At 37.8% G+C, this 20,742-nt stretch overlaps 1 protein-coding gene across 1 annotated transcript in view; it reads right to left on the bottom strand.

Moving 5' to 3' along the window:
- The window catches only part of SLC28A3 (solute carrier family 28 member 3), a 38,450-nt gene extending 28,044 nt beyond the window's left edge, over window positions 1-10,406 (bottom strand). The window contains exons 1-2 of the mRNA XM_057370037.1: window positions 10,212-10,406; window positions 2,641-2,742 (exon numbers count right to left, since the gene is read on the bottom strand). Of these exons, the coding sequence (XP_057226020.1) occupies window positions 2,641-2,742; window positions 10,212-10,268 (159 nt within the window). The 5' untranslated portion in view covers window positions 10,269-10,406. The remainder of the gene's footprint in view (window positions 1-2,640; window positions 2,743-10,211) is intronic.
- Between the last annotated feature and the right edge of the window lie 10,336 nt (window positions 10,407-20,742).

Raw genomic sequence — 20,742 nt, 5'->3', positions numbered from 1 at the left:
GGACAAATTATTCCAGCGTTTGGTCACTTCACAGTAAAGAATTTCTTCCTAGTATCTGATCTAAACCTCCCCTTCTTCAGTTTAAAGCCGTTTCCCCTTGTTCTGTAACTACATGCCCTTATTAAAAGCTGCTTGCCCACTTATTTTGTAAGCCTCTTTTAAGCGCTGGAAAGACCACAGTGCGATCCCTTGGAGCATTCTCYTCACCCAGGTGAACAACCCCATCTCTCTCAGCCGGCCAAGACTTTAATACTATCAAAGGCAAAACTAACACATGACGAGACTGGAACAGCATTTATGTGGAAGCTGCTGTTTGCTCTCCTAGGGAAAACTCAGCCTGACACCAACAGGTGTCTGCTGATACTCTTGGCTGCACTTTTTGGAGCAGGGTGCTGTGGGGTTTACAAAACTAGTAAGAGCATCCACAATGGCTGGAACACAACACACCTCCTCTGTGGAGCTGCTGTACAATTTATGGCTGTATTTTAACAAAACTCAATTTCTTTCTCTCTTTAGACTTGTTGAGAAGCAAAGCAAACCTRAAAAATGCCTACTAAGTTACTATTACTTTTGGTAACTGGCAGCATTCTACGCAGTGGTTGTACAAGGTAGGCTTCTCATCTGAGAAACATTGAGTGATAATACTACATAAATGTAATTTACTCCTGAGCTGTTTAAATTTGGCATATATTGCATACCAATGCTTCTCACAGATATTTTAATCTACAATATAAATCATGGGAATTCCAACCCTCCAGACTGAAGTGCCATGCTTTCATTTTTGCAGATACCTACACTCCCTTTGGCACTATGTCCACTCTCCTGGTCATAGCTGGAAGCTCATGTCCTATAGATACTGTTTTCATTCCCATCTTCATTCCCAGTGCCCACACTTCATGTGCTGCCTAGGCCAGGGCAGGGTGCCCTTTTTCTTTCTACCATCACACACCCATACTCCCTGTGCCTTGATCACCTACAGCCTGAATTCCRGCTCTTTGAATTTGTGAAATATATGGTTTGTCTTGTGAATATAGCCTGGTTTTCCTCTGGAGTATTTCAATTAAAAAAGCATCAGTCACATTTTTCATCATGTTTACAATGTACTAAAATATGCTCACAATATTACTGTGTCACTCTTTTATTGACACAGATGCTTTACGGCAATGACATTAAGAAGTGCTGAGAAAATCTGAAATCAAAGACAACTTTGTGTGAAAGCATGCAGATACAAACAGAAATTGGAGAATGGATGTAAACCCTTTAAATATTTTTCAYGGCCAAACCAGGTCTAGCTCTTGGGGAGTGTTGGCTCTTGCAGAGAGTTACCTAAGCGCTGTGTAGAGGACTTCTGCCAGCATGGGAAGACACTAAGTTCATTACTGTAAAGACTGCCAAAATAAATTCTTATACCTTAGTCACAGTGTGACTGAGAAAGTGCTGGTGCGAATACACACATTTATAATACACTTGCACCAAGTAGCAGCTGAATGCTTTCAGATGAACACTTTCAGTGGGAAATTGGTTTCTCTGATACAAATCAAGCTTCCATTGATGCCACTACTTTTCTTCATTTTTCTACAGTTTCAATCAGCACTGAAAATCTTCTCTTTTTTTTTTATACAATTTCCTTTTTGCAGGCTTTTTTGGAGATGAAGGTATAGGCATCATCTACCACTTTTCTCTCATAGGATCTCAGACCCCAATCTAGTTCCCAGGAGTGCATATCAGAGCAGTTTAAGTGATCCTTTCCATTACTGTATATCTGGAATTAATTCAGCTTTGAGAGCACAGACATTACTCAGCATGCCTTTGCTGCCTCTGATCACATCTAAAAATGCAATAGAAGATAGAAATGAGTATCTACTACATCAAGTATTCCTTATGTGCTGCTTTGCGTACCATTACCAAACTTGGCAAATAGACATATTTACAAGAGAATTGCAATTTTAGAGTAGCAACTTATTTCTGGATTGTGGATGTGAAAATGTTAATACCGGACAATGGTAAAAAATGTGTGGATTTTTTTAACCTCTCATGTCTTCATAGCGAGATGCTAACTATGGGGGCTTAAACAAACATACAGTCAAAATAAGTCAAAATTAATGCATTTATTATTACAGTGAATATTGTGCTTTCTTCTTCTCTGGTCAGTTTTACTCAGGATTTACTGCCTCAAGTGTTTATCTGAGATTTTCCCTATTTTGTATGTTCATTTTGTAATTAAATATTAATTTACTATCGAGTATTTAATACTACTAATTATCTGACTTGGCAATTGTATCACTAAAACCAATGTTTACAGACTCTCTTTTTCCACCTTCTTAGGAGAAAATGCTTCTATATCAACTTCTCATCCACAGTCTTCCCTCTGATTAGCATTTGTGATGTCTCTTTTTTGTCTTGTATGAAGCCATTATGACATCAGAAATGTGTTTTCTGAACCCCACACATCCTGTAATTTTGTTTTTTTCCTCAATACATTTTTGAGAACTCACTTTCCTGTCACTTTATGCATTTTAAATGTTATTCAGATTTTGTTAAAATATCTGTTTGGGATATATTATCACATTGGTGATATTAATTCTGAGGTTTACAAATTTTCATAAGGCTATTAGACAGAAAAAAAAGAGAAAAACATACCTGATTAGTAAGCACTGGTTTCTTATTTTGTGAATTCTTGATTCTCTGTGAATTGTCTCCTAGGTCTTTCAGATTTGTAAGATCCACACCATCACCGTCATTCTAGAGCAAGAAATTTTATTTGTTCAAATCAGAAGCTGAAAGCCTTTCTCACAGACAGTAAGAAATGATTTATACTCTGATGCCCTGGCTTCCATTGAAGCAAGTGACTGAGTGACAGAAATAGCCTCAAGTTGTACCAGGGGAGGTTTCAATTAGATATTGGAAAAAAWTTCTTTGCTGAAAGAGTGGTCAGGCATTGCAACAGGCTGCCCAGGGAGATGACAGAATCACCATGCCTGAAGTGTTTAAAAACCCTGCAGATGTGGCGCTTTGGGGACATGGTATATTGGTGAACATGGTGGTAGATGCAGATTCTACATTTCTCTGTGTTACTTTAATAGAAGTGGGAGCCCAAAACTCAGAGTGCAGGGATTGGCTGTTCAGGACCTTGCACCATTGCACAAAGGTGCCTCAGTCATGGACGGTGCTCAACTAACGTGACTGCTGTTTTCTTGAATAAAATCACATGTCCTCCCATGATGAACTGTGCTGCCTGTTGCCTCAGGACTGGTTCAACAAGTTTATAAAAATCCAGCCCTTCTCCTCATAAAGGGCAAAATGGACTACTGGCCCCTCCCCACTTGTTAGTACCTTTGCTCTGGTATTTATGCTCCTTCTGCACATGGAGTAAATGTCAACTACTGCTCTTAGAATAAAACACTAAGGGTATTTTTGAAGAGAGGGGTTAGCTTTACTACATTAGCCCTCTGAGGTATACTTTTCCTCAGAATATACTGAGAGATGAAGGCAGCCATAAGCAGCCCCACCATTTCTCATTTTTTTAAAAAAAATTCTTAATCTCTGTTTCCTTGTTTCTTAATGTTTTGAAGGATGCATTATCTCTTTGTAATGGTCCTAGAATGCCTGGTTCTTGGTTTTGTAAGAAAGCTGCTTAAACAAAATTTCAGATAACTTATATCCACAACTGCTGTGAATGTTTTGTATTTCAGCGGTTTCTTATGGCAGCAGTTACAGTAGGGTCATTTGACTGGGTTTTATCACATGAAGTATCTCATTATTTACATGGTAATAAACCCAGTAAATTAGTATTTACTAATAAAACCATCATTTCCACATGAACAATACAAATCAAGCTTTATCATTGTAAATTATGATAAAGACAGGAAGAAGCAGTACTATCAGAAATAAATTGAATTTTGCCTTTTAGCAGAAACATGACTTTAGAAGCAACTAGAACACTGTTCAGTAACTTCCTTAAGCATACTTTGCCTCTAAACTTAACAAAAAATCAGTTTCAGTGAAAGTATCTCTGTAACCTTGTATGTCTGGAAGAAGAGAGAGGAGTCACAAGCTGTTTATTCAAGTGAGAGGAGTCACAAGAAGCTGTTAATTCAAGTGTTGTGGACTTGATACATCCCTTCCCTTCCTTCTAAGACAAGAGTGTCTTTTAATTTCCGTAAGAGAGTGGTATTTACATTTCAAAAACACTTGTTACTTGCCTGTCTTCTAACCATAGGAGTTTGCTGCAGTTGCACCTGCAGTCAGCACAAGAAGCAGTGATTAACTGYAGCATTGAGATATATATTTAAAATACTATGCAGGACAGCATAGAGAAGACAAAGTGGTATAGTTCTGTAATTCACATACACACACACTCCTGAGAATAGTGTCCTTGAAGATTTCTATACTTGTTGACGAAGAAAAAGCAGAGATTTCCTAGGACTTTTGTCAGTAAATGTGTGAAAAAAAAATGCAAGTTGCTGTTAGTGAAATACACGGGTAAAGAATAATTTGTGTTGGAAGAAACATCTAGAAGTAATTTTGTCCAACTCACTGCTCAAGTACAATAATTACATAAACGTTTCATTTATAGAGTAATGAAAATATATGAATAATGTAACATATTATGAATATAGGAGTAATGTAACACAACTAGTAAGAGCATCTCACAATTGCTGGAACTCAATARCCCACACTACAGAATGAGAGATTTGTGTCCTTTTCTGTGAATATAAAAGTCCTTATTTCAGCTGATCATATCATATTTCTGGAATAGTCCTGATTCAGTAGAAACTGGCTAATTACTGTTGATAACAAGTTTACTTCAGTAATACTCCTGTTGACTAGAACAGTCTTTGAATGAGTGCCATGAAACTGATTTTCTTATTTCATAGCTGATTCTTCAAGTACAATCTCTTCATCCTCCCCTTTACGGAATTTGTTTTGTTTGGTGAAAACACATTATTTAATCCTACTGCTTGAAGAAAAAAAGCTATTTTTAATTTCTAATAAGAAATCAAAATATCCAAGTGACAAGTAAAACTGCCTATTCCCTTTTCCTGTTTACTTGGTGTCTGAGTTGCTGAAGGAACTCCTCAACAAAATGTTAGTCTGTGCATATCACACACTGTTGCTGATTGGTATCTAAGCACCCAGTGCAGACAGAAAACTTCTACCTCATTTACTCAGTATCCTTTTCCAGCTCCCTCTAAACATTTGCAGAACAAAACATTTTAAGAGAAAATGGGAGTTCAAGCCTTCGGAATTACAGTTTGTACAGTCCTGCTATGAGCACAGGCCACATCCAGCAATATGTAAAGTCACTTCTGAACCTACTTGATCTCCAGGTGATGTGTGAGAGCAGGAAGTTCATAAAGAAACTCGGATGGGAAAATTTTCTTTGCTTTAGTCCACAGTTAAAGAATTACAGAATTGATCCATCTATTTTGAATGCTTGCAATAAGCAAATTTTTTTTGAAGCACTGCTACCACTTTCACAAGCTGCTTTACTTTCACTGATAGGAATCCCCCTCTTGTAAAATATTTAATTAAATGACAAGGGCATAGATAGGATTCCCCTCTTGTAAAATGTTTAATTAAATCACAAGGGCATAGAGCCATCTCATCTATGTACGTGAAATGCTTTCACTGTTTGTTTAGTTCCCTCTTGAAAAGCTGTTCATTCACCAAGTCTTGTTGCATGACTACATTCTTTGTCCTTCCCTGCTATCTCCTCCTTCGTTTTTGAAGGAAGATAGATTTTTGTAAGGAGCTAACAACTTCTATTGTTGTGCTTTAAACAATGGAGCAGATAGTGTTATATTCATGCTAGCTAGGAATGAAAATGGGCTGGCCATCAGAGCATCCAGGCAGCTACTTAAACTGTTTATGGTTTAATGGTGGGTCCTTACACTAGATTGGAGATTAGAATCAGGATACTCAAGGAACTCCGTGGAAAATAGATGCTTCAAAAGCATACGGCTTAAATTCTAATGCTGGAGTTTGTTGCATTTAATTGGATTTTTAATCGTATTTTTGGTCGGCAGAATTGAAGCCATCAAAACTTGCTTCTCTTCAAATATTCAATGATACTGAACACCATTCACCTAGGTTTTCCCTCATCTTCTGCTAACCACTCCCATGATTCTGAAGGAGTTTAAATGCATTTTAAATATGGAGAAAGATTTGTTTTAAGCGAATAATCTTAGCACTCATAAATACCTGTCAAATTATAAAACTCAGTGTAGAGGGCAGGAGGGATAAATGCTCATTATCCATGTGCTAAACTACTGTAAATGAGCTGTAGAAACAACAGATAAGAAACAGGTACTGCCAGATGTAAATCTAGCAGGCTAAATCTTCATGGACCATTATGAAAAGGGCTGTAAGTAAGACTCCCCACATCTGGTACGTTGTTATTTTCTTTAAAAATTTAGGTTGTCAGGGTAGGATAGTTGGATTATCTCCTGAAATGTAGGCATTAAAAAAAAAAAAAAAAAAAAAACAAAACAAAACCAAATGAGTATGGCTTTGGAAAGCAAGTTTTGAAAATATAGAAAAGGACTGCCGAATTTCCTGTGTGGATCTGACTAAACAATGCAGTGCAACACCTTCTTCATTTCCAAAGGGAAACATTACAGTGATGTCCATGAAATAGAAATATTTAATAGCATCTATAATCTTAACTAATCAACCAGACAAGAGTATCTAGGAAGCCGTGGAGAAAGGTGATAAAAAGAAATGGTGTTTTCTAAGGTGTGTTCTAAACTTATTTGGAGAAGTGGAATACAAATACTGCATGTGTTATTGCAATACCAATGTCCTCTGCAGTGTGAGTAAAAGCCAGACTTTGAGGCAGGGGATCCTTCCTCAAGTCATCTTCTTAGGAGCATGGTGTACTCTGCTACAGAAACAGATACAGGCTCTTTAGTGCATCATAACAACAGCAATAGGAGGCAGTGAACAATAAATATTTATTAGCTGTTACCTTCTGTTTGCATTGTATTTATTTTATGTTTGTGTTGCATTTAAATGCAGGGAAGTTTATTCATCCCACCTACCTCCTTTTTATGATGCAGCTTTTATCATTCCTTATGGAGTGTGACCTGATGTTTAATGTTATCAGAGATTTGAATCATCAAAACTGATTAAATAAAAGTTTTGTCTCTTAAATGAGGGCTTAATACAAGCTAGGTAAATCCAATATCAATTTTAGGGTTATTATTAGTCCTACAGAGCAGAAAACTCTGTGGGCAAGTGTAGTGGTTCTCCAGCCACCCAGTGCAATCAGGGAGAAGTTAATTGAACCACTTTGAAGGCAAGAGACACTTTCCACACGTTACACATGATATTATTGTAGCTGTAGATACGCAATGTGTTACACTGGTATACAGACACTTAGCAGGAACAATTTTCTGAATTGAGGATAATGATTTAAGTTTCTCAAATTACATGACATTTTTAAGATGAAAAAAAAAAATTAACAGCCTGACTGTCATATTATAAACAGTGCAGCAATCTGTTGATTCTAGCTATGAGGTAGAATCCAAAGCAGGTAACTTTAGCAAGTAGGTCTTAACAATTGCACTGGGTTTTATTAAGGCAAATACTTTATAACTGAAATGTGGGAGCATGCTAGGGAAGACTGGCAGTATGGGTAAAGCTATAAATCTCAAAACCAATACAAAAATCTCACTCATTGTAATACACTCAAATGGCTGTAATTGGGATGTTCCTAATATCAAAGAGAGAGACAGAGATACAGCAGAGCTGTACATTTGGGGGATATTGCCTGTTTTCTTTTGAGACAATTTTGAGCTGTTAATAATGGGGAAAGTTGCTTCTGGGTGTCCCAGGTAGTGGCATTATCACAAGCGAATAATATAGGACCTGCATAGTGTACAAATGAATTACCTGATATTTTGCAGAAGCAAAAYTGAAATGCAATTAATGGTAATAATATCACTTTATGCTACATGGAAGCATATCCTACCTGAAAGTTAACRGTGGTTTACGGAGGTTATACTACAGTACCACAGAAAATAGTGATGCAGTGAAATGCTTCTGTGAAGCCATAAAAATCATGTCACATTACAAATAGATATGTGTGTTTGCATTTCAACAGCAAATGAAAATTGAGAAGAGTTATCCCCCTCTGACCATTTGTATGACAAGTCAAAAAGCAGACTAGTCTGTATTACAACTTTTCAAGCTGTTAAGATCCCTCTACAACAGAAAGCACAATACTTCTCATCCTTGACTTAAAAAAGCTCTAATATGATCCCTCATCCATGCCTTGAGGTGCTTTGTATTACACTGAGAGCTGTTTTGCTAGGTTAGGTAATTCATAAAAGAAATTACCTAACTCAGATTGACTTTGTCCTTTGCTTACTTTATCCCTTTGTGCATTAATCATTAAAAGGTTCAGCTGCATTTGAAGGTACCTATGGATACTTAACATGACTTAAATTAAACCATTTCCAGAAAGATTTTACATTTTGTGGTTTAGGTAAGAYACTCATTTCTTAGTACTATAAGACACTGTTACTTTGGACGAATTAAAGCATTCACTCTTTGTGCCAGAAAATATTAAATACAAGAAATATGGGGAAATGAGGTAATTGTTTACTTTTCAGTGGCTTTTACTGTAAAGCAATTTATTATTTATTTATTTATTTGCAGAAGATTATCTATTTCGTTCTGTGCCTTATTTTCTATAGGCAGTGCCTTATATATTGAGACAGAGATAGTAAAAATGCAAATAAAAATGGCCCAGGTGAGCTAGCTGCATAAGGCAGAGGGTTAACACAGATCAGTGTACTGTGCTCCACAGAGACTTCTAAGGAAAAAGCTGATTTTCAAAGAGTTCAAAACCGAGAGTTCAAAACCGAGCTCCTGCAGYTAGGGACTCCTCTCCTTTTTGAGTTTGTAGGCACAGACTTGGGAAGTTGATGGCACTAGCCTAGGCACACATTTTGTGTGAAAACATAGACAGGATGAAAACTCTTATCTGGCTCACTTGAACTGAGGGACACTCGAGTAAGAATTGCCCATCTATCTGCCCTGAAGCACAGATGCCTTGAGCGCGCTCTAAATACCCAGGAGAATGCCCTAACCACTCGGCTATCATGTTTTAAGAGTTATCTGTACTGTCTACATTCCGTAAATATTCCCTGACGGTCTTGTCTGTCCGTATAGCGCAATGAATAAACAAACGGAGCGGTYGAATGTCACTGATGTTACGTAAATAATCCACATGCTTAGCATCTAAAAAGACCTTTCTGAGTTACTTGAATAGTGTCTAGTGAYACTCACATGCGCTACTCACTTCCTGCTAGCTGAGCTCAGGTGCGGCGTAGGGACAAGAGAGCAAGGACTTGCTTTGCTAACACAGCCCTCTTCAGACTGCTTTAGAGACACCGTCACTCCCTGACCTATTCTACCTTCAGCAACAAGCACACTGAGCCAGCCCGGCCGCGGGTTCGCAGGTTTCTGTTTATCCTTGCTCTAATTCCAGTGAAAGCACAATAACGCTGGACACCGAGAAACAGTAACTTACTAGTTTGGGGGTTTATGGTGTTTGTTTGGGGGCAGTTTGTTCTTCCTCTTTTGAAATMTGCGGTTTTTAAACGGCTGTTAATATTATTTTATGCCCCGAAAAKGCAGAACTTTCTGGGTTGGCTCTCTACCTTCTCTCTCAGCTCTTCTCAAGAGCAGAACAAGACAACTGCACTTACTTTATGCATAGAAGAATGGTATGTCCCATTATGATTACATTATTATTTTTCTCATATTATTGATACACATTACTTTGATGACTTATATATGTGCTGCATAATGRTGACTTTCTCTTCAACGGAGCTGCAAATGACAGCTCAATATCCTCAAGAAAAAACAGAACTGATACAGCAGATGGGAGCCAGTTGTGAGACAGAGTCCACGGAATATTACCGAGCCAGGAGACTTTTCAAAGATAGATGGTAGCAGAAGAAGGCAGCGAGTGGAGCATACTCCTGAATATGTCAATTGTGCTCGCTCAGCCGTCTCTCTACGCAAGAGCCGTACTCTGTACTTTGGCAGAGTATCAGTGCAAAGCATGTAGGGTACTGTAAAATATCTACAGACACAGCGCAGAAAATGCCTTTTCTTTGTACGGGCACCGGATTAAACATTGTCCATTGTTTTAAAGTCCTTCCTCTTCTCCATAAAGCAAAGGAAACCACACTTACCTGGAAGGCTAAATTGTGCGCTCCTGAGTGACCACGGTTGGTCTCMGTCAACTCCATGTGCCTCGTATGACTTGGAGAGCTTTAGGCGAATGTTGGAAGCTACTTGCAGCACAGAGGCCAGTCAACCAGCACTTCGTTAATCCATCCACAGGACGGGTATCACTTGAAGTCAAGTTAGCTGGAGGCTTTCTCAGCTTTCTCGCCCACTTAGCTCCACCTTCTCTCTCCACGGGCACAGCCCCTTTTGGCCAGCACGGAAGACGGCCATCAGAGGGTACGTGCAGGGCCCAGAAACATGTTTTACCCAGTATATTTCTGGATGATCCCAAAGGCAATTATGTGTATGTCTTTYCTCACTTGCATGGGAGAAAATCTTCCACACCCAGATTTTGAGAGGCAAGCACATTTTTGTCTTTTTTTTTTTTTTTACAGATATTATCAAGTCATTATTTTTCTGTTTATAACGTAGTTCTATTTTCATAGTACTTGGAGGCTTCACCTAGCAAGAGAAAAAACGAGAATGCGAACAACACTCAAAACTCTGAAAAATGCTTGTTAAGCACTTTCAGGTGGAATCCTGTGTTTTATGTCAAGGAGTCTTCTAGTTATCTGTCCACAAATTATTCACCTTTGAAGACTGTTTCTAATACTTGTCAGGCGTGCTATTTGCAGTATTGCAAATATATGTTCTTAAAACTACCAGTTGGGTCTTTTACCCATGTTTTTGTTGATTATGGACTTTGCATATACAGCTGTTCTGTGGAAGTCCTGAAAACACTASCACTTTTGCAGACAGCAATGTCAGGATTACTGCGAATACAAGTTTTACCATTTAGAACAGTAAAAATGACAGTGTTCTGTTTCTTGGAAATACATCAAAGTMTATTTATGAATTCATTAGCTGCCTACATTCATAACTTTTTACATACACATTGAAAATTAAGTTATGCCTCACCCTGTGAAAAGCAAACAACTATGTCTCATTTTACGTATAAAATCAGAATGGATTGGCATGACTGATAAATTATTTGAAATAATGAACTATTACATGAAAGATAAGATGATGCATCTTTCTGAGAAATCTTCCAACTGTTTTACTAATATTATAAATCATACTGCTACAATATGTGCTTTCTGAGTATTAYAACTTTTGTTCAAAACAGAAAACTAACTGGATTTTTTTTTTTGTAACGAGTTAATGGTTTTAAATAATTTTTAATCAGTGTTTGTTTGATTTTTTGCAAAATTAGCTTGCAGTGTTCAGAATATTTTTGGTGACCCAAATGCTAATTGTATTTGTCCTGTGAGTAGACAAAATTTTCTCACTAATTACTTACGTGCACAATACTTTTCAGCACAAAATAACTGCAAATGTCTTTAACAAGTTTTGATACAATTGCCTGCTGATTACTGCGAACCTCAGGTGCTTTCTCTTCCTTTCTTCCTTCTCTCCTCCTTCCAGTTTTGAACATGTTTTTACTATGACAAGGCAGAGCAAGCAAGACAATGAATTATTTTCAAATCCAGTCCATGCAATCTTAAAATCTGTAATCTGCACTTATATGGCTGGAAGAAAATTCTACCCTCCTGATAATTGCAAGACACAAATATTTTCTGCTATTGTTCCTTGTCTTCTGGCAAATCATTAAATAATTTTAAAAATTGTTTTTCTAATTGAAAAAAAAATCTCAGAATAACACTGTCTCAATAATTTCAGTGACCAAAATGAAGAAAAATAAYAAATGTCAGTAATTAATATTTTTTAGAAGTTTTTAGTAGAACAGCTATTTTCCTGAATCCTTTCCTCAAAACRTGTGAAAGGTGGTTTCAGTCATTCCCCAGAAATTATTTAAGAAAGCAGAATGTTACCACACCTTCATTGTGTATTCCTTGTATTCTAATGCAGATTAAGGAAACAAGAAGTCTTGCTATTAGGAGAGGATTTCAGCTGTGCTTTTTGATTATAGGTCTGAGTGGCAAAGAAATGGAATACTGTGGCAAATAAATAAAACATTTTGTTAGCGAATGAAACCTTTTCACTGCTAAATAAGTCTGCCATGAATCCTAGTCACATGGTAAAGCATTCAGAACCTCTTTGAGCTTCAAGTAACAGCACAGCAATGCTCAATTTACTCAAAATTGTCACACAGACTGTACAGGCCAGAAAGCTTTTTTGAGTAGTATAAAAGTATTATTCAACAGCACTGCTTACTGTACACCCAGCAGGCAAATACATGGCAACGTGATTCTTAATAATTTGCTAGGTGCATMGAGAAGATGAGCAGGAGTATGAAGAAACAAATAAGTGTATGTAAGGAAGAGTATGGTCATTTTAGGGCTTTTTCATTATTGAACTGTGAGAAGCAGCTTCATAGTCAGAACCTGTAAAGTTGAAAAACTAGAATTTTCCCATACTTAATTGATCCTATTCATTATGTGTAATTTTGYTAATATTACTGAGCTGTGATTTCAAGAACATTTCAGTTAAAATTGTCAAAAGTATTGAGATAATCAACTCTCAATTTTTCATACATACCTTGAGTAAACTTACCAGAATGGTGCCAAGTTTGAGGAGATGTGGACACAAACCCCTGCATCTCCACTTTAAAAAATCGTTTATGTCTCCTCAAATTTACTGTAAATGAAGTGGCTGAGTGGCCAGGTGCTGCCTCGTTTCTTCCCAGGTTCCGGTCTGTCAGGTTTTGGTTTTCACTAGTCTCAGACTCTTGCCAGTAAATCTCCAGCTCCTACTCTGTCTTGCAGCTCCCCCTTTTAGATCTGTTGAAATCAGTATGAATTTGAGCAGACTTGTTCTCTTCCTTGTTTCTCTTGTCTTGTTGATTTCCTGATTTTTCTGTGGCAATAGAAATTAAACATTATCATGCTTCTCAGTTGAATTAAAATTGCTCCTTCACGGGGTGGGAGAACACTGTAAAAGAAGTGCATGTTTAACAAAAGCAATGAATTCGGGAGGAAAGAATTCTCAAAGTGAAGTCAAGGGCTTTGAGGGCTATTGTGTTTTACCTTGTGGTAAATACCKTGCAAAGCTAAACAAAATGAATCCTGGGCATGTGTTAATTCTTCTTTTGTAATAATTTTGTCTTTCTGCAAAATTTCTGTTCAGTGAAATGCTGCAGAAGTCAAGAAGACAGCTGATCAATCCTATTGTGAAAACTAGACCTCTGAGCTTGAAAGTGAATTAGGGCTATCATTACTAAATACGTRTATGTTGCACTTCCTGCAAAGGCAGTGTGATCAACCCAGCTTGGAAATTAATATATAATTGTGATATAAGGAAGAAATTGAAGTTCTTTCAGTAGTTCTAGTTGTGGTGTGACTGGCGTGTGCAAGGGTTGTGTAAACAAAGGCTGTGCTTCTGGACATACTGTAGAGTTTTCACGGGAGCTTCTCAGCTTGTTCCGATACAGATGAGGGAGTCACTCATTTGCGACGATTACTTCACTGAATTTCTAGCTTGCATTGTCTCAAAGCAGCTGCCTAGTTGACACTGGATCTCCCCAAGTGCTGGATTCCCAGAGGTGCGAGACATCCCCCATAAGAGGCTGCAACAAGTTGGTAAGTGTTAGGTGCACATTGAGATGTGTCAATGGATATTCTGGGTGGAGACACTGGGTAATCCTGCGAGCTCCTCCGGGCAAGGCAGATCCTACCGATGTGAAAAAAACCTGACCAAAATGTGCATAGATAAGAAAATTTGAATAACGGCTAGAAAATATTCCTGTGTATATAGGAATAGTAAGGGAGAATAGTATTTTTTTTCCACTTCCAAGATAATTRGAAGATGTTCTGTAGGTATTTAAAATTAGCCCATAGCAGTTTATGCCCTTRTTAGGGTAGTAATCCTGTTTATAGGACTAGAATCTATCAGGATCACTAGAGTTGTAAAAATTTATCTTGATTACAGTTCAGGAGTCTGATCTGATCCAGTGAAGATGCAATTGCTTGCAATGGCAAGTCCTGCACGTGTCTGCTTTAGTAGTCACTAAACAGCCCTGTTTGAAAGATATGGCTCTCCATGAAAGCATTACCTKACCAGTGCAAAGGAACACAGAAGATTATTTTTTATCTAGCACTCAGTCTGTGAATGTTTGTACAGGTCAAAAATATTCTTCCTAAAACAAAGCATTCTGGTATAAACCAACATCAATTATTACTAGTTTAAAAGTGAGATGAGAATCTGATAATTTAGTGGTTTTTTTCCAGTGCTTATAGTTTGTTTGTTGCTGTTACAATCCAAACTATGATACTTACCTACTTCTTGATCTTTTCTTTACGCAAGAAAAGAGAGACGTCCTGCCAGTGCAGTATATGCTTGAGTATGGTGGTGAGTTTCAAGCTCTAGCATCACAAATTAACATTTTCCTTATGATAAAGAATTTCAAAAGAATTAAAAAGAGGACAGGCATGGATCAGAAATGTTTAGATGTCTGTCTACAAAGAAAAGCTATATTCATAACACAAAACTTCTATTTCTGTGTGATTATTGCTTTCTTTGCACACTTAATAGGCTTTATGGAATTTGTAAATGCAAGGGGATGTTGATAAGCAGGAGCTTAAAACAGTCAGTGGGAATCGTCACTGGCTGGGGAATGACAGGAAAGTCACAAAAAACTCTGTACTCACATTCCTTACATTTAATGATAAATCACTCATTGTTACTGGAATCTAAGGTAATTTAGAAACTGAATATACAGTGTTCAGTACAGTTCCCTGTGGAGACACTCATGCAGACAACAAAGATGCACTGATGTAAAAATTGCAATCAGCACACTTTATAGAGCTGGAACCACTGCAATGAGGTTAAACATTTTTACACAGAACTTTAACTTTCATGTGCAGTCCAAGTTGCCTAGATTTGAAGAGCAGCAGCACTGGTGACAGATTTAACCTTGAAGTCTTGGTAAGACTGTCTTAACTGTCAGCAGATGGTCCTATCTCTCCTTTTTTTTAAACCATCACCTGGTCACACTGTCAGTACAGCAAGCTTATATTTTCAGAATAACAAAGCTAAGGTTTGTGCCCTAATTTACTGCACATCCAGCATCAGAGGCTCCTTGAGAACACAAGAAAAGTCATAGGAGGTAGAAGATTGAGGTGCATGTTCCTTTGAGTACCTTTAATCTAGTGTGCTAGTACTAGAAGTACTTTTCATCTGGGACAGATAACAAGGCCTATGCAAGGACATGAAGTACTTTACTAATACAAGCTCTTTTTGGACAAATTTCTTATCCACAAACTTTTCATTTATTTATCTGGATTGAGTTTGGTTTTGGTTTTTTGCTTGGGTAATGCTGATACTTCTTCTGAGACAATGGCAAATATGCTAGTCATACACTTCCTCTAAACCATCATTGTTTAATTACATACATACATTTTAGTGGAATGGAGGACTTGGAAGTAGGGCAAGCACACACTGAGGAATTAATATTCCACAAGTCTACACCAAGAATAAATCTTCAGAAATTAGACCAGAATGGAAGATAAACTCTTGAAGACAAATGAGGTTGAATTCCTAGCTACTGTGCTAAATCTCTCCCTCATGCTGGTTCGCTACATGTACTAGAGATGGTACAGCGTCTCTCTGCTTGGTGCAACTGGAACACCCAGCGGGATTCTATTAAAGGTAATCTCTTGAGTGCTGAAGGCAAATTGAAAGRAATAGAAACATGAAAACCTTTCAGAAGAAAGAATCTATCCTTTGAATACCAGGAAGTTGGTTCATTGAAATACTTAAATATGACTAAGCACCCTTTTATATTTTTTGAATCTGTGTATTTTATGTTTATTGACCAAATGCAGAAGTTGAAGTAAAATATCCTTCAGAATAGAAAATAGATTCCTGGGCTCTCAAATACTACATCAACAAAAACATGCACTCAGTTTGAACTCGAAGGTATTTTTTTTAAATTGCTGCTTCCAGGGGAGGGAGAAGCCAGATTTAAAGTGATCTTTTGAATTTTTAATAGGCATTTAGAAGTTCAAGCCCTTGCAGCAGCTGAGAAGATTTAAGGGAAGAGGTCAACAGTGGCCAAATAGCACTCTTAACATACTGCTGTTAACACAGCTAAAACTGTTATCATCCTGAGGACTTTGAGGGAGGACCTGCTTAGGCACAACTGAGGCACCTCTAGATTGTTCCAGTATCACAGCAGTGTTGCCCAGACCAGTTTTTCCAGCTGAAATCAATTCGTGTTGGAGCCTGGAGACCTTTGCTTGGTTCCCTGTACTGTTTGCTTTGTCTGGGAAACAGTCAAACTCATCTTGCAAGACAGCCAGTCTGAAATAATACCTAAGAAAAATAATATGTGTTCTAAATACAATTTAATACTAGGAGTTACAATCTCCCACTCCTCAACAAGAAATCTGAGATGTTCATTTTAAAGTGCAAGAGACACAAAAAATACATCTTGTCTGTTAAAGGGCTTAATAGGGCACAAGTGTATTTGGACAACAAATACCATAAATTATTCCCCCTTTTGCCAGGGGATCCCGTTTACACTACTAATCTATTAGTGGGAAATTTGTAGTCGCATTGTCATTTTTGCAGATCTCGTTAGACTATGCAAAAAAAAATATCAAAAGCTTCTACCTTGCCTGCTTATTATAATGTTTCTGTACTGCAGGCTGTATGTATTGATGGTTCATGAGTACATTTTCAGCTAAAAATTTGCTGAACTCATGACATTTTGAATTTTTAAAAATATGCTGCCAGATAGAGTAACCTGTTGATAAAATKGATGCAACATAACCTAAAGAAACAAAAATAATCTTTCTTACTTCACCATATCACAAGTGCAGTTTTTCTTTCAGCTTTTTCTTCAACAGAGTGCTCTCTAGCAGATTTATGTGACCTAAATCCAAAGACTGATGACAGAAAGAAGAAGAATACTTCTTGCTGCAGAAGAATCGGTTAATCTTTGTTTATCTTTGTTTAGCTTGAACTAAAACCACTTCTGCCATTTGGCGACAGATATGCACAATACTTCTACATAGAAAATCTTGTTTAGTTCAGTCTTCTGATTCCTCATACTTAGATTTTCCCTTTAATTCTGGCACATCTCACACAGGTTGCAATTTCTCCACAAGTCTTTAAATTCTGTAGGTTTAATCCTTTATAGGTCTGTGGGATCCTTGAAGGYTAGTGGTGAATAAATGAGACCTTTTTAAGAAGTAGGTGAGAAAGGAGTGTCATATAAAGAAAGTCAAACTAATCCTTCCATGATCCATTTCCAAACCTTAGTTGTGTACTCAAACACGCAGTAGAGTGAGTCAGGGGCATTTTCAGTAGGTATGAGCAGTTTACACCTAGCTTCAAAAAAGTGAAGGCGAAAAGAAATTGTTTACCATTGGACTAAAAAGTACATAATTAGTTTGAAATCAGGAAGGAATTGCAACCTGAGGGCAAGCTGTTCCAGTTAATTATGGAACTGGGTGCAGAACATAATGAGAGAAAAGATATTGTGTGCCAGAAAAACTAGCAATTKCCAGTTGAATAGTGAATGCCACATAAGGGAAAAAAAAGTAAGTGGCTTATCACATCTCCCTTTAACCGCTGAAAAAGTACTTGCTGCTTCTTTTTAGATTCTTTGCTTCCTTTGAGGACTTTTTTCACATAAATAGGCTGTCCATTGACACCTTCTGGAGCTGCTAACTACCATCCAAGTCAGATGCTCTGTRAAAAACTGACTCTTCAGGCCACACCTAACCAGAAAGATAACCACATCTGTTTCTGACTGACTAGCCAAGTCCTCTAAGGGCAGCTCTTATTATTTGTGATGGATTATTAATTTTACAAAGCTTTATACCTAAKTTCTTTGAAATATATCAAAAAAATCCCACTGGAAGCAAATTGTCTTGCAGAGCTGCCTTGTACCAGCTGTATGTAAGATAAATTGTTAGGCAGCACCAAGCAACACTGTGTGGGAATCATATTACAGTCCTAGTAGTGATTGATGTATATGACTRTGAAAGGTTAGGTGCACTTCCTGACCCCTTTCTTTCTTGGAAAGGGGAAACAAGCTCCAATAAATTATGTAATTTTAAGCAGAAGAGTAACATTTGTTAGTAGCAGAAATACCATATATGTGTGATGTTCTCCAGATAGGCCACACACCAGACACTGTCAGAGCAGGAAGTCCCTGTTTATCCTAAAATGACAGTGTTAGCAAGCACTGGTCTTTTGAGCTGTCTTTCAGATCTGAATAGTGAGTGCAAGCATGCTTCTTCCTATTTATTGTATGTGATTATTCATATGTATTCATACGTATACCCTGATTCCCTGACAAAATCACAGAACAAAAGTATCTGCATCTGACAGATGCATTCTTTAGTGTGCAGTCATATCAGTTTTCCTGCCAAGAGACTAAATTTGACTTGAAAGACAGTGCTAGATTCCCTTAGTGCTTGTGTGGTCTCACAAATGGTCTCACAATATACTTGGGCCCAGACYCTCTGTGGAGACACAGGAATAACCAGCTCCCTGCCCACCTCCTCTGGTGACTCTGAAATCCCGCCTTCTGTTTTGCTGTGGTATCTACTACTTGGATTAACTGTAATCTTCCTTTTTTCAACACTCACATTAAATCAATTGTGGCTTGTTTATATCTAGCCTTCTGAGGTAAGGATTTTCTCTCTTTGTCAGTAAGTATAAGGATTCCAAAGCTCAACTATGGGCAGTAGTACTAATTACTGTTGTAATGATAACTTGTACAGACACAGTAATCTAACCCACTGTTGCCTATAATATTTTATTCTTGTTAAGAGTCCTGGATTCTATTTAGGAAACACTGATTATCTAATTATCTTCCTATGTTATATTCAGACTTTTAGTCTTCACCTTCATGCCGTATGCAATATTGAATCTATGCATTCTATTTAATCTCTTAATCTCTGTGTTTTTACCTTGATTGTTCCCTTTAGTCACGTTTCTGCTTAAATCTCCAGCTCCATTTATTATAAATTCCTCATAAATTTAGTTAACTTTCCTAATCCTGCAATTTCATCATTTCTTTCATCTCTTTYTCTGCCTCTTAACTTCCAATGCCCTGCCCTAGTGCCTCCTAAGCTTCAATTGCACAATTTCTGTTCACCATCAGTCCCTTTCAAGTCTCTCTGAGGACAGTTTAACCAGAAAACTTTCCTGCTCCTGCTCTTTGTACTGATTACTGTAGTTTGACTAATTTCCCTCAAAACTTTTATTTACCTTGCTCTTATAGAAAATTACAGAGTGAAAGTTAACTTTTTTTATGACTGCAAAGGACTCTTTGTACATTACCCGCTTAAAATAATAAACAGTGAAAAATTAAAATGTAATTATTTTTAATGAGTAATCATCTGTTCTCTGCCATTTTTATGAATCAGCCATCTCATGAGATTAATAAGAATAAAACTCAGCTAGTGTTTCACTTTTTCACTGAAAAKCATCCATTTTCAAAAATTACATACATTCAGATTTTTTTGAAATTGAACAGTAAGATCAAAAGATAAAGAGGGGAAAGATGTTTGGTGTCAGTGATTTAGATGGCCTGTGGGGCAGTATGSCATTATGTCCCAAGTAAGCAGAAAGGAAAAAGGGATAAGACCCRGGAGCTGGTCCCTGCCTTTGGGTGGGCTGTGCCCTGGGGATCCCWTTGGGCTGGAGGATCCTTCTGGATGTTGTAGGGTGTTGCACTGTGGTCAGAGAATTGACCRAGGCACACACATTAATGGCAGCCCGTGAGGGTGCTGGCAGCGATCCCATGTGTTTAAGTGTACCTTCTTCTGAAGMTTTTGCCAGCACACCTTGGTTCTGAACCAAGAGAGAATATTTTAAATTCAGTTTTGAGGTGTTCCAGGAAATGGAATAAGCTGTACACCTACAGAAGCCTAGGCATGAGGGGAATAATTTCCCATCCTCGCTACAATTTTTAAACTCTAATGCAGCTCTATTGATCCCAGAGTTTGCATTGACTTGTACATTCAGGTTTGTTAACTGTTTGACGTTGTACCAGRGACACTTGTATGGGAGCATCCACCACCGAGGAAGCTGTTAACACCCGCATCTCCATGCGCAGATATATATGGAAGACTCTGCACTGCAACCAGGCCTGTTGGACACTTGATGGCAGTATTTTCTCTGGGTTCTTCCACCAGTACCTCCATTAGCTCTGTTTAAAGCTGTCTCTGGAGAGCTGTAGGCATTTTGGGAAGAGGAGTCAGAGCAGGAGGGAGTCACAGAAGAGGAGTGGAAGGACAGTAAATATGATTTAGTCTTTTCAGTCCTAATGCCGCATCTGTCAAAACCGATTTTGCTTTAACTAGTTCATTTTCCTAGTTATTGTYGACTTTCTGTCTTGGGAGCCCCCACTGACCCTGTCGGATCGATTGCAAGATAAAAGTTACATAAACAGATTTGAAATCTATCACTGAATCAGGGCAGCTGATAACATTGATCTGGTTTCTATTGATTGAAAGTGAAGGTAGAATTGTTATGACAACATTAGCCTCCAATACTTACTGTCTTCAAGGGACT

This window comes from Malurus melanocephalus, unplaced genomic scaffold, assembly GCF_030028575.1.
Source record: "Malurus melanocephalus ecotype Western Australia unplaced genomic scaffold, MMel_1.1 scaffold_117, whole genome shotgun sequence".
Classification (NCBI taxonomy): domain Eukaryota; kingdom Metazoa; phylum Chordata; class Aves; order Passeriformes; family Maluridae; genus Malurus; species Malurus melanocephalus.
The sequence above is the reverse complement of the archived record's forward strand: the minus strand, read 5'-3'. Positions and strand labels throughout refer to the sequence as shown.